Here is a 14,553-nt window from a genome sequence, read left to right as displayed (position 1 = left end):
ACAATGCATAATAGGTAAATATTGTGTCAGACATGTATGAATTTCTAATCTTGTATTGCATTCATGTGATGACTGGATCAAAGACTGAGTAAGACCTTCAGATCTATAGAGGGGGCATGTTACTCTCTCTTCGATCTTGCTGATCGAAGCTTGAGGTAGTGACATTGGTAGCATTGAGACTCGAGGTATTGAGATTGTGGTTTCTATAAACATACAAAGTAAAGAGAATACAACAAACTTAATAAACCCAAATACAAATCAACTTAAGCATACATATGAATCGGAACACAGTAAATACGCATCCGCGCTGATATCTTTATTGAACTCAGAATAACATGACCCTGTATTGTCTTAGAGATACCCTCTACTTAGGTGCATGCTATCTGGTTACTGGTCCACGTAAGAGGCACATGAGCCTTAGTGCGCATGTGCCAGTGTATAGGAGAAATGGTATAAACTTTGTGCATCTTACTATTATGTACAGAGTACACGTATGTTTAATTATCTTAATATATAGCTCGCTAACAGAAAAGCGATCTATTATCTTTACATTGCGATATTTATGCCGTCTTACAATGATCGCTGCAAACTGTAAACATGCTAGCATACATGCTGCGATCTCTCACTGCTTACTTATAGAACTATGCAAAGGACAACACAGAGAACAACTTACGGTTTACGTCAACACACAAATCCCAATGTAACTAGGCTAATTGTTCCTACACTGCGTCATTTAAACTCTTTATTTAACTACACTCTTAATGAACTTGCGGCAAAGGCCAAAGGGCACGGGGCAGCTGGTTGTCGACAATCATGATGACGTCCCCCACCCGCAGGTTTGCTGCTTCAGTCCGCCATTTCTGACGGGCCTGGAGTCCTGGACAGTAGTGCTGGAGGAAATGTTTCCAGAAGTGGTCAGCCAGTATCTGGCTATGGCGCCATCTTCTTCGACCCAAAATCTCAGGGCCCTCATAAACGACCTGAGGTAGGGATGTGTCCCACCGCCCCATGAGGAGACAGTTGGGGGTGATGGGATCAGGGTCTGCAACATCTGATGAGATGTATCCTAGAGGTTTTGAGTTGAGGATCTCCTCAATCTCAATGAGGACAGTGCGCAACACCTCTTCAGTGACTGTTTGAGCTGCTATGGTTACCTGGAGTGCAGCCTTGAGAGAGCGGATCTCTCTCACCCAACAACCTCTGAAATGTGGTGATCCCGGCGGGTTGAAGACAAATCTGATCTGCTGGCTGGCTAGTTGATCTTGGAGCTCAGGATGGAGGGCCGTGAAGGATTGCTGGAGCTCTCTTTCTCTTCCTCTGAAATTTGTGCCTTGGTCACACAGGAGCTCATGAGGTTTTCCCCGCCGGGCTATGAAGCACCTCAGGGCCATTAGGAATGCGTCCGCATCCATGCTGGTGAGTAGGTCTACATGGACTGCTCGAGTGGTCATGCATTTGAACAGTATTCCCCACCTCTTCTCGTTCCTGCGCCCGACCCTGATGACGTATGGCCCAAAACAAGCAACGCCCATGGAGTAGAAGGCGGGCTTGAAGATGTGCTGCCTGGCTGGAGGGAGGTCAGCCATCTTGGGTGGATCTGGATGCCCTCTCCACTTCTTGCACTCAGCACAGGTTTTCTGGTAGCGGCACACTGCTTCACGCCCGCGTAGCACCTGATATCGTCTCCTAATGTCTGCGAACACCCTCTCCACCCCAGGATGATGTAGTTTGTCGTCATAATTTTGTATGATCAGCCTGGTGAGCGGATGCTGAGAGTCGAGGACGATAGGGTGAATTGCGTCTAATGCGCGGTCACTGCTGCGGTGGAGACGGCAGCCCACTCTGATGAGTCCTGTTGCCTTGTCGAGCTCTGGGGCCAGTGCTAGGAGGCGGCTGGATTTTGCCACTGGTTTACTGGCCATCAGCTGGGCTACCTCACCAGGAAAGGAGTCTCTCTGTACCTGTCGCAGGGCTTCCAGTTTGGCAGCAGCATATGCATCAGTTGTCAAGGGGATTTCAGGGTCTGCTGCCCCATGAAGCTGGTGGGCAGTGGCTTCCAGGTGGTCGCCCAGGGTCTGGTGTTGCTGTGGGTCTGGCAGGGGTGTAACTGATGTTGTCAGGACAGCAACATTAGGTCATTTGATCTCGCTCTCGGGTTCACTGTGGGACAGACATGGCTGCTCAGGCCATTCATCTGGTGGTAGATCCAGGAACGCTGGGCCATGGGTCCACCTGCTGCCGTCAGCTTGGTCGTGAAGAGTGAGTCCTCGTGTGATGTCGTCGGCTGGGTTGTCTCCCGATGGCACGTGTCTCCATGTGGCAGATCCTGTCAGCTCTTGGATCTCTGCCACTCGGGTGCCCACAACAACTTTGTAGCGACACGAGTCTGACAATAACCAGGTGAGAACGGTCAGTGAGTCAGACCATAATGTGCAGCTACGGATGGGGAGGGTCAACTCGGTGGCTATGGCCTTAAAGAGCTGTGCACCAGTAAGGGCTGCACACAGCTCCAGATGTGGGATGAATTGCTGCTTCTTGGGAGCGACACGAGACCGCGCAGCGAGAAAGGAGACCTCAACATTGCCCTTTGGATTCTCAGTCCTGAGATAGGTCACCGATCCATATGCCTGCTCTGAGGCATCGCAGAACACATGGATTTCTCTCATGCTACTGGGGTGGTCCATTTCGGGGCTGGAGTAGCACCTGGGCAGCGTTACCTTCGGCAGGTGGTCCAGCTCTGCATCCCATGAGTGCCATGCACGTAGCAGCTCCTCTGGTAGCTGTGGGTCATCCCACTCCCTCTTCTTGTCCCACAGGCGCTGTACGAGGACCTTTGCTCTAGTTGTGTATGGCACTATGTAGCCTAGGGGGTCATATTGGCTGGCTAGGACCCTATATATGCTCCTCATTGTGGCTACAGGGCAATCAATCTGTCGATGCTTGTGGGTGAGAGTATCAGACCTGCAGTGCCAGTGCAGACCGAGGGCTGACTCCTGGACATCGGGCTGACCGTGAGTGAGCCATAGCTCACAGCTGCTTGACATGGCTTCGGAGGGGAGGTGGTTAACGATGGACGGATCATTACTTGCCCACTGTCTCAGCTCGAATCCCCCCTTCGGCTAGGAGATGGCGTAGTTTGTCTACTAGAGCCTTGGCAGCTTCTCTTGAGGTGAGGCTCTGTAGCCAGTTGTCCACATAGAACGACCCTTTTATGGCAGCTTGGACATCTTCCTCTGGCTGACTATGGTCGGGCACGTGTTTCTGCAACGCGAAAGTTGCACAACAGGGACTGCAGGTTGTTCCGAAGGGGAGTACTTGCCACTCAAACACGCTTGGTGAGCTGTCCCACTTCAGGTCTCTCCACAGGAACCGCAGCAGTGGTCTCTCTGCGGGAAGCAGCCGCACTTGGTGAAACATTCCACGGATGTCACTCCTGAAGGCAATGGTGTGCTCTTGAAAGCGCAGCAGCACGGCCAGTAGCGAGGGGCCTAGGATAGGGCCGGGGAGTAGGAGCTCGTTTAAATTGTGGCCTTGGTACTGAAAGGAGTAGTTATACACCACTCGGTTCTTTCCATTGTGTTGGACAATATGGTGTGGTATATACCAAGCCTCCTTTGTCCAATCCACCTGGTGTGGCCCCAACTTCACAGCATAGCCTGCTTCTTCTAATTTGTGGATCTCTGTCTGGTAAGCGGCGGCTTGTTCTGGTGCCTTTGCTAACCGTTTCTCAATGCCTCTCAGATGCGGCAGTACGGCTTCCGGTAAGGCATGTAGCTAAGGCATGTTCTTGACTCGGAGGAGGGGTGTGGCGTACCGCTCGATGCCGTCGATGTTCACTCTAACTGTCTGCTCTTGAGAGAGGTTCACAGCTTCCTGATCTTGACGTGATCTCACAGCCAGCTTCTCGCTGCGATACAGAAGCGCGTCCATCTGCCACAGCTTCTCCACACACGAGAACAGGTCTGTTGGGGATGATGTTGATGTGAAGTGGCACTGCGGTGCATCAGGGTTGTGCTTGATATCTTGAGCTGGGCCTTGCAGAGTCCATCCCAGCCCCACAGGCGGGCCCAATTGAACAGGCTGTATGGGCGTGATGAGGTGTGGGCAGTCAGAGCCAATCAGTAGAATTGGGTGAACTCTGTTCAGCGGCTGCAGAGGCAGCCCAGCCAGGTGTTTATACTTCTGCTCGGCGGAGAATGCACTCTGGATCTTATCTCTTTTTGGGTTTTGCAACAGGGGATATGGTGAAAGATACCTGCACTGTCTGACTGTGCGGAGGGCCAGCTCCTCTGGCTTGCCCTTAAGGCCTAACTTCTTTGCTGCGGAGTGGAGGAGGATGGTCCGCTCTGATCCATCATCTAAAACAGCATACACCTCCAATGCCCTGTCACCATTCCTTATGATGACCTTGCTGATCTTCAGAAGCACTTTACAGTTGTATGCTGGGCGGTCGACGTACAGGACTTTGCTGGCCGTGCTCACGAGACAGTTCTCTTCCGTGGTTGTTGCTGATGTCTGCGTTTTATCCTGTTCTCTCAATGACCTCGTGCAGTACAAGCAGATGTCTTCTGTTGCACGTCTTGCAGGGGGTCTTCAGTGTGCACTTCGCCGCTTGATGGCTGCAGCCACAACGCCAACACCTGTTGTTACCTTTGATCCACGACACCTTCTGCTCTCTGTTCAGCTGCTTAAAGTTAGCACAGTTATTCAGGAAGTGCTTGTCGTTGTCACAGTACGGACAGTAGGCTCTCCCTTTCTCCATCTTACTGTGGCTACTGGCTGGAAGCTCTGATGCGGGCGGGGCTGCCTGGGTACTCGTCTCTGCCGCTTTCTCTGTGCCCAGGAAAATGGTGGTCTTGCTGGTTTGTTTCAAGTTCCTCCTGTTGTCTTTCTTCTTACTGGATGACTCCTCTCGCCTGTAGCTGACATACTTCACGCTATCCTCTTGCACTTCGAGCTTATATTCCAGCCACTCAGCAAAGTCAATGAGAGCGGGGATTGCTACTCTCATGGGGTGGATGAATCTCTTAAAGCTGGCAGTGAGGTCATGGGGTATCTTACTCAGCAGTCTCGACACATGGGAACCACACTGCAGCTCCACACGGCCACTCATCCCCAGCTGTTCTAGCATGCCCACCAGTGAGCGTACATGGAGAGCAAACAGGCAAAAGGCTTTTGCATCTCCACTGCGGATGTTCGGGCCATCCATCAACTCTGCGATGCGTTGCACAGCTAGCTTGTGAGGCTGCCCGTACATCTTGGTGAGGGCCAGCATCGTGTCTGTGTAAGGCTGCCTGGAGTTCCTATACGAATCTGACACAAGCAAGGCTTCTTCACAGCGGAGGTGGTCTGTGAGGATCTGAAACTTGTATTGCTCCGTGGCGTCATCTGGCAGGATATTCTCCAGGGCGATCTTCATCCGCGAGAACTCTCTTGGATCTGGTGATGACAGAGTTGGGATGGTCGGCTTGGGCCCTCTGTATGTGAGCTCCTGGGTGGGTGGCAGGTCTGCATAGTAGGGACGATGAGGGGGGTATCCTCTCTCTGTATACCCGTACTGTGGCTCACGTGGTGCATAGAATGGCCGTGGCTGGGTTCTTTGGCCATACTGTTCTGCACGGGGGGGGGGGCTTGTTCGAAGGGGGGTAGCATAGTATGGTGTGTGGTGAGGGTCTTCTCCCACCGGGTATGAAACTCTAAGTCGGAAGAGGTCCTCTGCTAGCCTGTCACCGAAGCCAGGAGAGTGGTTGTATGCCTCTCTGCACTCCGCATGATGCACTGCCTCTTGCCGTCGGGCCGGTGGTGGGTAGTATCTCTCTTGCCCCCGATCCTCTATGCTTGGTGGCAGGTAGGAGCGTGGAAGTGGATGTGGTGCAGCAGGTCTGGATGGGGCTCTTACCTCTGTTACCAGTCTCTGGAACTGTTGCCGGAGCTCAATGTTCTGTTCTTTCATCTCCTTTAGTGCAGCAACAAGTTCAGGTACCTGGCTGATATGATGCCTCAGAGCTGCATTCTCTTGGGTGATCTGCTGTCACCTGGTGGACAGATCTGGCAACTGCCTCATTTCGTTGCGCAGATCCTCACTGTCACCCCTCATAGCCTCCAACATCTGTTCCCCTTCTTCTGGCGACATGGTCCGGTCTGGTGTGCTGCCCTGGCTGATCGGTGTTGTGGCCCTGGAGGGCGCCTCTGCCCCTAGTGACTCCTGCTCGGCTTCGTGTGTATCCTGGGGAACTGGGATATGGAACCGCCTCTGGGACCCTGGTCCGCTTAAGTCGTAGTCCGACAGGTGGGAGGGAACTGATCCCTGTCTTTTGGGTCAGAAGACCCTCTTGTCTGGCTCAGGGTGTTGCATCTTCACACAGCAATTTGCTCATCCGGCTCGAAGGACCACTGAAGAATAGTAATGCTGATGGGACCGTTCAAATCACTGTGGAGAGTCTGGTTAGAACTCCGGTGCAGTAGAAGAGGTATTCCAATCACCAGGCCTTGTTACAATAAAGGGTTCATCTTACGCATCTTGTGCATCTTACTATTATGTACAGAGCACATGTATGCTTAATTATCTTAATATACGGCTCGCTAACAGAAAAGCGATCTATTATCTTTACATCGCGATATTTATGCCGTCTTACAATGATCGCTGCAAACCGTAAACATGCTAGCATACATGCTGCGATCTCTCACTGCTTACTTATAGAACTATGCAAAGGACAACACAGAGAACAACTTACGGTTTACATCGACGCACAATGTAACTAGGCTAATTGTTCCTACACTGCGTTATTTAAACTCTTTATTTAACTACACTCTTAATGAACTCACGGCTCCCCATGCTGTTCGCGAACTTGTTTTTCTCAATTCTTAGGCAAGACTCTGGAGGCACGCCTTCTGCTGGCCAGTGATTGGCTTCTCAGCTCCCACAGTCTTAAAGGAACAGTCGGCCTTTTTAACAGAAGTATTTGAATACTTAAAATACAATTTTGAAAATAACAGTCTGAATAAGTATTTTGTTGCTCAGGAAAGCATTTGTTTTGGGTCAATGTATTTGGAAATATACGAAATACGTGAAAACCAGCATTTTCAATTACAGATATTTGGATTCCATCTGTATCTGTATTTGAGGTTCCTTTGTACAGACAGGGTTGTGGAGAATTTCTTATTTTGAGAACACTTTATTTTGTTAAATAAATACAGTGGTGATATGTTGGAATTTATTTGCAAGTAAATCAAGAAGGTTTCATTGGTTCTGGGTTTTGTTTTATATTTTTTGTTATTTCTTGATCTTGTGATTGTTTAATTTTTTATCCTTGAAATCCTATAAAAATGTATTCATTAACAATGGGCTCTGTGTATGGACTAATTTGATTAATAATGCAGGATTGTTCCGTGGACCTACATTCCGTGACATTTCTCAAGCATTTTTAAAAATTTGGCCATTTTTCTTGAAAACACAGTTTTGGGTATATGGTCTTAAATGCATCATCCATGACAGTGCATATATTTTGCTGACAAGTACTGCTAAAATTGTTGGTGAACTTAGAAAAAAGTTCTATATCAATACTGAAAAATGTAAGCATTTTTTCTGAAAAGAAAAAAATAGATGCATATTAAACAAATCCTCACAATTAAACACTTCAACAAAGTCATATGCACTCTTGCATTATATCCCATGGCATTTTATCTTCAACGTCTATTAAATACAACCTTACAATATGTGGAATAGTGAATGTGTTTTATGCACAAATGTAGCTTATTCAGTGCCCTTAGGAAATTAGGCCCTGTAGGCAGCTTTAAAGCAAGTAGCCTTCAACTGCTTGTCTGTCAGAATCTCACAGAACCCGCATGACCCAACATAATACCTGGCATCATGGGGCTGATTTTCATTGCTGTGGGCAGTTGTGGGCAGTCATGGAACAGGGGGACTAAAATTATTTTGGCTAAATAAAAATCTTACTACTTTTGTCTTTTATTCTGTCTTGAATTTATAACAAAAGTACAGTGAACAGAGTACAGTGACTCACTGTTACATTACATTACATTATTGCCATTTAACAGTTGCTCTTATCCAGAGTGACTTACATAGGTTACAATTTTTATATGTTACGCATTTATACAGCTGGATATTTAATGAGGCAATTCTGGGTTAAGTACTCAAGGACACAGCAGTCGTGCCGCAGCAGGGAATCAAGCCAGCAACCTTTTGGGTACAAGCCCTGCTCCTTACCACTATGTTACACTGGTGCCCCCCATACTGGCCCCCGTGTTGTTTTCATCTCAACAGCAAATCATGACGGCATACTCTGGTTTGGCAATTTTCAGCTCTTTGCTAGTCAATGGTTTGTACCAGTGCAAACCAGTGCATTTGGGTATGCTGATGTGAAAAAGTGCTTCTATTCATTAATCAACACTGCTGATGGTTGGTTGTTTACGTACACCCTCATCATGGCAGAGGTAACCACTGAAATAAATGCCACTACTGTGGAAAACACTCTTAAATGTGGAGAATATAAAGTCACTAAAAGTGGTAGGGGAAAATCAAACATTTAGCAGTTGCTTACTATAAAAAAATTAGCAGTTATTCACTTTTGTTTGTCAGGATATTTGCCCATATTACACGGTGTCCAGCCAAGGTTCTACTGAGCACCTGTTAACACAGGTTAATGCATTTGTTGGATGTGACATTCCCACATCCAACAAAAATATCACGGTGTGTAGGTAGAATGTCTAAAAATGGGCAGTTGTGCATAAAATCACACCAATAAATATGGGTGTGCAGTGACAAGGGACATTTGGATCTAAAACTATCACAGGATATCCTTCATATCCTTTAGCCTCACATCCTTCGCTATTGATGATGGGCACCCACCTACCAAGAGGCGATGATTGATTGTCTGTGAGTTCCCTGATTGGGAGGATGACACAGAGGACAGTACTGGACTAAGGCCGTTGGATATGGAGCTAATGGAATATTGGCAATCAAGCTTGACCCATATGATTCATCATAACCCCACATTGTCCCTCAGTGGTGGCGTTCTCACAGGTTTCAGTTCCTTGCAGTCAGTAAATTTTCACTCTGTGTCTTCTGCATCCCCCTCATAACCCCCTCCATGGGAGCCTTCAGTGACTGTGGCTGGATTTTGGAGCAGAGATGCAGCGTGTTGAGACCCTCATCCATTAAAGACATTCTTCATGGAAGCATGAAGTATGTTTATAGGAAGTGAACTGGCATTTACATCTGAAGTTGAATTGGCTGAAGCAAGCAAACTGAATTTGATTTGTGAAGTTATTTTATTGAGCTTTTTTCATTTATTTCCTATAGGATATGAATTTGTTATTTGAGTATTTTGAAACAAGCGTTTTATTCTTTGAAACAGAACAAAGCCACATATGTCTAGTCAACATAACTAATGAAGATAAATTCACTGTTTTACCCAGTGTGTTAATGACTCTTTACCCTGTATCAAAGCGTCAGTATGGTGAGAAATATGACATGTGGCACTGTGGGCGAGAGCGGGATCAGTTCAGTGTCAGTACAGGAATGGGTAGGAGTGGGGTCAGTTTAGTACGAGAGCAGGGGGCATAGAGTCAGTTTAGTAGTTGGGAATAGGATTATTTTAGTGCAGGAGTGGACCAGAGTAGGATCAGTTTAATACAAGAGTATGTGGGAGTAGGATCCGTTTGGTAAAGGAGCGGGTGGGAGAGGGATCAGTTTAGTATAGGAATGGGTGGAAATGGGATGAAACTTTGCGGGGGGAGCAGGATTAAAAAATCTGTTTACCTTTTAATGCTTAATGTGAGACACACACATTGGGTCCATAGGTTACATTGATGTTGTTATTAAGTCATCCTGATATAGAAATTCCTTTTGCTTTTTCAGTTAGGCCTTTACAGATTATAATGACTACTACTGAAATGACAAAAGAATGCTAGAAGAAAAAACAGAAACACACAAAACCTGAAGTGAATAATGAGTCACTTTTTCGCTTTCATGTAAATTTGTTTTGTAGAAACACAGTATAGGAGGCAATAGTACAAGTTATATACATTAAGGTATTCAGAAAATGAATACTGGAGGCAGAGTGGAAATGGACATTTTTACATGCAACACTGTAAAATAATGGTATATTTTGTATGGTGTATTTTCCCATTAGTATGCATGTATACATTCGCCATGGTGAATTTCTTTCCATCTAATTCTGTTCTTGTGCTTTTGTGTTTTCTTTTAGGTTCTGTACCAGCAGTTCAAGTTTTTCTTGAACCTTTATTTTCTGGTGGTGGCCTGTTCACAGTTTGTGCCATCTCTGAAAATTGGATATCTTTACACCTATTGGGCCCCTTTGGTAATACACGTCTGTGTTTATGACTTTGATAACAAATGTCCTTCTCATTTAACTTTTCCTTTGGCAATGCATGTCAGTCATAATACAATATTTAGCTTAATTTCAGCCATCCATATTCACTGAGCAGAAGTCAGGTCTTTATCCAGTGTGTAAGAGATTTATCTCGTGCACAAGTACATTTTAGTCAGTGCTCATATTACTGTGCCCATAGGTAATTGCAACTCCATATTTATGCTGCTTTCCTCAAGTGGTGTGTTGCATCTCATGTCAGTGAATTTTTTCTGCCTTTGTTTTTTTTTTTTTCAGATTATTTTTGTGGTAAACCTGCATTATTTATTTTATAAATACTTGAGCAGTTTATTGACTATTGTGTTGGATCATTCTTCTGCAGAATTTTTCGGTCCCAAGTGACAGGAAGGATTTAGAATGATCCTACATCATGAAATTGTATCGTTATTATTTTTTGACCAGTTAGAAAAACAACCCATGGTTACAAAGAATGCAAGCTGCGCATAGCATATAACTCATTTGTACTTTTCTGTGAATTTCTGAAAGTATGTATTTGTTATAATGGTCAGATGTTTTGTTCTGACCATTTGATTACCCTTGCACTGTTGCAATTAGAAGGATGATTATTTTAGAATGCACATGTCTGTTCTACTTTTCTTATGAAAAGATTAGTCAAATTCCAACAACTCCCTGCCAACCTCCCTCCCTCCCTCCCATGAGCTGCAGAAAGATGAATACAGCTTGCAGTTATTTCAGCCTGTAGCGAAGGGCGAGAGCAGTCACCCCGCCCGGCCTTGAACCCGGGTCTACGGGGTACCAAACATGCAACTTTGACTGCGACGCCAAAGAGCCAGGCTCGTTGGTATGGCAGTCAGAGCACATACTCAACCGTAGTGACGGCACTCCGTCACACTGCCCTCCCCTTCGGGAAACGCGCCCATGCGCTTTACACACCATGGCGTCCCTCGCGCATTTTCCTGCCGTACTTCTCCCATCCCAGGGTGCCCCACTCACCAGTGCTTCACCCATCTCTGGGGTCCCTCACACACCGGGGTCAACTGAACCTGGGGGTCCCCTCATATGGCTCACACACCGGGCATGCCTCTGATGGCCTCGCAGCCAGCCATCTCACTGCTGACACCATTTGTAGCGAAGGGCGAGAGCAGTCACCCCGCCCGGCCTTGAACCCGGGTCTACGGGGTACCAAACTTTGACCACGACGCCAAAGAGCCAGGCTCGTTGGTATGACAGTCAGAGCACATACTCAACCGTAGTGACAGCACTCCGTCACACAGCCACTCAAAATTAGCAGGCTTTTAGGACGTTGAGACAGTTTTGACATGGTTGTACCTTGATTGAGTCATGTAACACCCCCTGCAACTAACTAGCATCTCACCTGCAGCCAAGTTGTGCAAAGCTGACAGCAATCCAGGTTTCATGCAACAACCAGTCAACAAGCAGATGTTTACTGGAGAAGTTGGTATTCATTTGTAATAATTTATCTTTAAATGCATTAACTCATTTGGTGATTCATTCAGGTGATTAAGTACCTAGAATTAATTCGGCTGTTGAGACAAAAAATGTGTAGATTCAGGAGAAAGAAATTTTTCTGAATGAGTTTTATGAAGATATGAAAGTACATGCAGTAAAGTGGTAAATGTCAACATGAAACACTCACGTTGAAAACACCTTGCTAGCTGATGAGGAAAGCAGCTGTTTTACTCTGAGTTTTGGTAAGTTAGCTTGGTAGTTTGGAGTTTGATATGATCAGTAGCTAAGATCCATATAACTTTCTTCATGTCAGTTTTATTTGGGAAAATTACATAATAAATCAGTGAATAATACATTATTTAAAAATAAGTGTCACAAAAGGAGTTTAGAATTTAAAATGTAATGTGTAATGAAATTGCATATAAGAAATGTAAGTGGACATTAAGTGTGATTGCATTTGATTTGCTTGTGAATGGCTTTGTGTAACTGAGGTGGTGTGTTAAGACATCACATGGCAGTACTGTATGCAGCTTAAGTTGGATGTAAGTTGCTTTGTGTAACATTACACTGTCATCTCTACACCTCAAACTGAAATGAAAAAAAATGTTATAATTGGATTTTCTTGAGGACAAGGCAAGGAAGAGCACTATGAAATATGTTCCCCAGACCAATGACGGTTGCCCAGATGCACTTTGCAAATGTAAGATGAAAAGGATGACATAAATAGCTGACTGTGAACAGACTAAAAGTATTTGCTAGATTTATCTGATGTCTTTTCAAGCTGAACATATAATGATGTGTAGTCTAAGCCACGTAGTACAAGCTTAAAACCAGCAGGTCTGGAAGTTTGAAATGTCACTTGTGCAGGGACACTGTAGTTAGCTCACAAGCTACATCTGTCGTGATGCACTTGCAGTTAGTGCTCTGGCTTCCTGACTTGCTTACTAGCATATAAAGTTTTCCTTGAAATGAGAGACTTCTGTGCTATTTTTACATTAAAAACCACAACAGAAAATTAGATATACAACACTATCAGTAATGTTAGCAAGTTAGCTAAGATGGGCTTACTGTGTGAATTTTTTAAATATTAAAGATGTGAAGTTCAGTTTCATGTTATTTGATACTTTTTCGTTTTACCATGGCAAAAGTTACAAAAAAATCCCATAAAGCACCCCTGTGTGTGTATTTTTGTGTGTGGATCAGAGCTTTGTGCTGACAGTGACCATGATACGGGAAGCTGTGGATGAGGTGCGGCGCTACCAGCGGGACAAGGAGATGAATTCCCAGCTTTACAGTAAACTCACTGTCCGAGGTGCGGAACTTTTTCCTTATGTTTCTAAACCCATCTATACCCTAACATTTCTAGTCAATTTCAGCTGGCTTGCTTTAAACATGGCCCACCTCTCACTTCATCTGTAGCAGCTAGCTGGGGGATCAGCAGACTAGTCAGTGTGCCCCTGAGGGCATCTGTGTGGGGCTGGGGGGTACTGGCACAGTATCCAACTGTGATTTCTCTCTCTCCTTATTGGTAATTTAATGTGTGGTATGTCACCATAGGCTATGTGGCAGCTCTCTGTTTGGAACTGTTATAGTCCTATGTTGTAGGTATTTTGTGATGCACTTATGCACTGAAACATGTACAAACTTGGGATCTCATCACTGCGTTTGACACTGGTGCATGTTTGAATATAGTCAGTTGTATCTTGTTTGTATAATTTTATTATATAAATGCACTTTTTACTTGTAGTTTGTAAGTCTCTCTGGATAAGAGCATCTGCTAAAAGAAAAAAAAGTAATATAATAACTAACTAACTAGGTAAATTCTTAATTTTGTATAAATTGATTTGAACAGTACAAGCACTACATGACACAGTTTGATAAAAAGGTTTCTCAGTTGTTTTAGTGGAACAGGAGCCAGCATGTTACTCCACTGTTTCCCTTCTCAAGACACAACTTCCAGTAGCCTATTAAGGAAACTCTCTGTCTCGTGGCAACTGAAAAGCTGGAGAACATTTGCACATATGTACTCCTGTATGGTGGAACGAAAGTGGACTTATTTAAAAATAAATACATGAAGGAATAAATAAGTGAACAGCATTTATTTAATTATTTCAACATTTATTTATGTATTTCTGTGTGTAATGTGTTGATATGGTGGGTCATTTTCAGCACCGGAGACCACAAACTTAGTAAGTCTGCCTGAATGGTCCCTTAAGGTGATGTTGCCCAAAAACCCAGTGAATGAATAATTATGCATTTCTGTAGCAACAACTGACAGCTTGTGATGCAAAAACAAAGGCTTGGAATAGTTTATTATAAGAAATGATCTTTGATAGGACACATGTCAATGACTGAGTTATGTACAGCCATTTCCTTGGTTAACCTGTTTATTGTGTCAAACTTGAAAATGATAAGCTACTTGTAAAGCTTACTTTTTTGCAGTCTCTGTGGTTAGCATAGTTTACCCCGACTACACTGATCTCAACAACTGTCCTAAATCTTACATGAAACCCTCCACGCAAAACAGTACATAGTTGCTAGATACAATTTTGTGCACTTCTTTCCCTAACAAACAAACTGCACAGCGATGTTTTGCATAATATGCGGCTTGGCTAGTTGTTACTCCAAAGCAAGTCAAGAGCAGACTCTTGGATGTATGATAAACTAATGGCCTTACCTCATTATCATATTGAAAGTAGAAATGCATAAA

General features: G+C 45.0%; 1 protein-coding gene across 4 annotated transcripts in view; it reads left to right on the top strand.

Moving 5' to 3' along the window:
* atp9b (ATPase phospholipid transporting 9B) overlaps positions 1–14,553 on the top strand; it is a 105,525-nt gene that overhangs the window by 8,669 nt on the left and 82,303 nt on the right. For 3 of the 4 annotated variants that reach the window (XM_036516354.1, XM_036516353.1, XM_036516356.1), the window contains exons 4-5: positions 10,230–10,343; positions 13,047–13,155. In XM_036516354.1, the coding sequence (XP_036372247.1) occupies positions 10,230–10,343; positions 13,047–13,155 (223 nt within the window). Of the gene's footprint in view, positions 1–9,133; positions 9,206–10,229; positions 10,344–13,046; positions 13,156–14,553 lie in introns of those variants that run through there. The other variant, XM_036516355.1, reaches the window with a different exon arrangement.

The sequence above is a fragment of the Megalops cyprinoides genome, chromosome 21, assembly GCF_013368585.1.
Source record: "Megalops cyprinoides isolate fMegCyp1 chromosome 21, fMegCyp1.pri, whole genome shotgun sequence".
Lineage (NCBI taxonomy): Eukaryota > Metazoa > Chordata > Actinopteri > Elopiformes > Megalopidae > Megalops > Megalops cyprinoides.
This window is presented reverse-complemented; position numbering and strand designations above follow the sequence as displayed.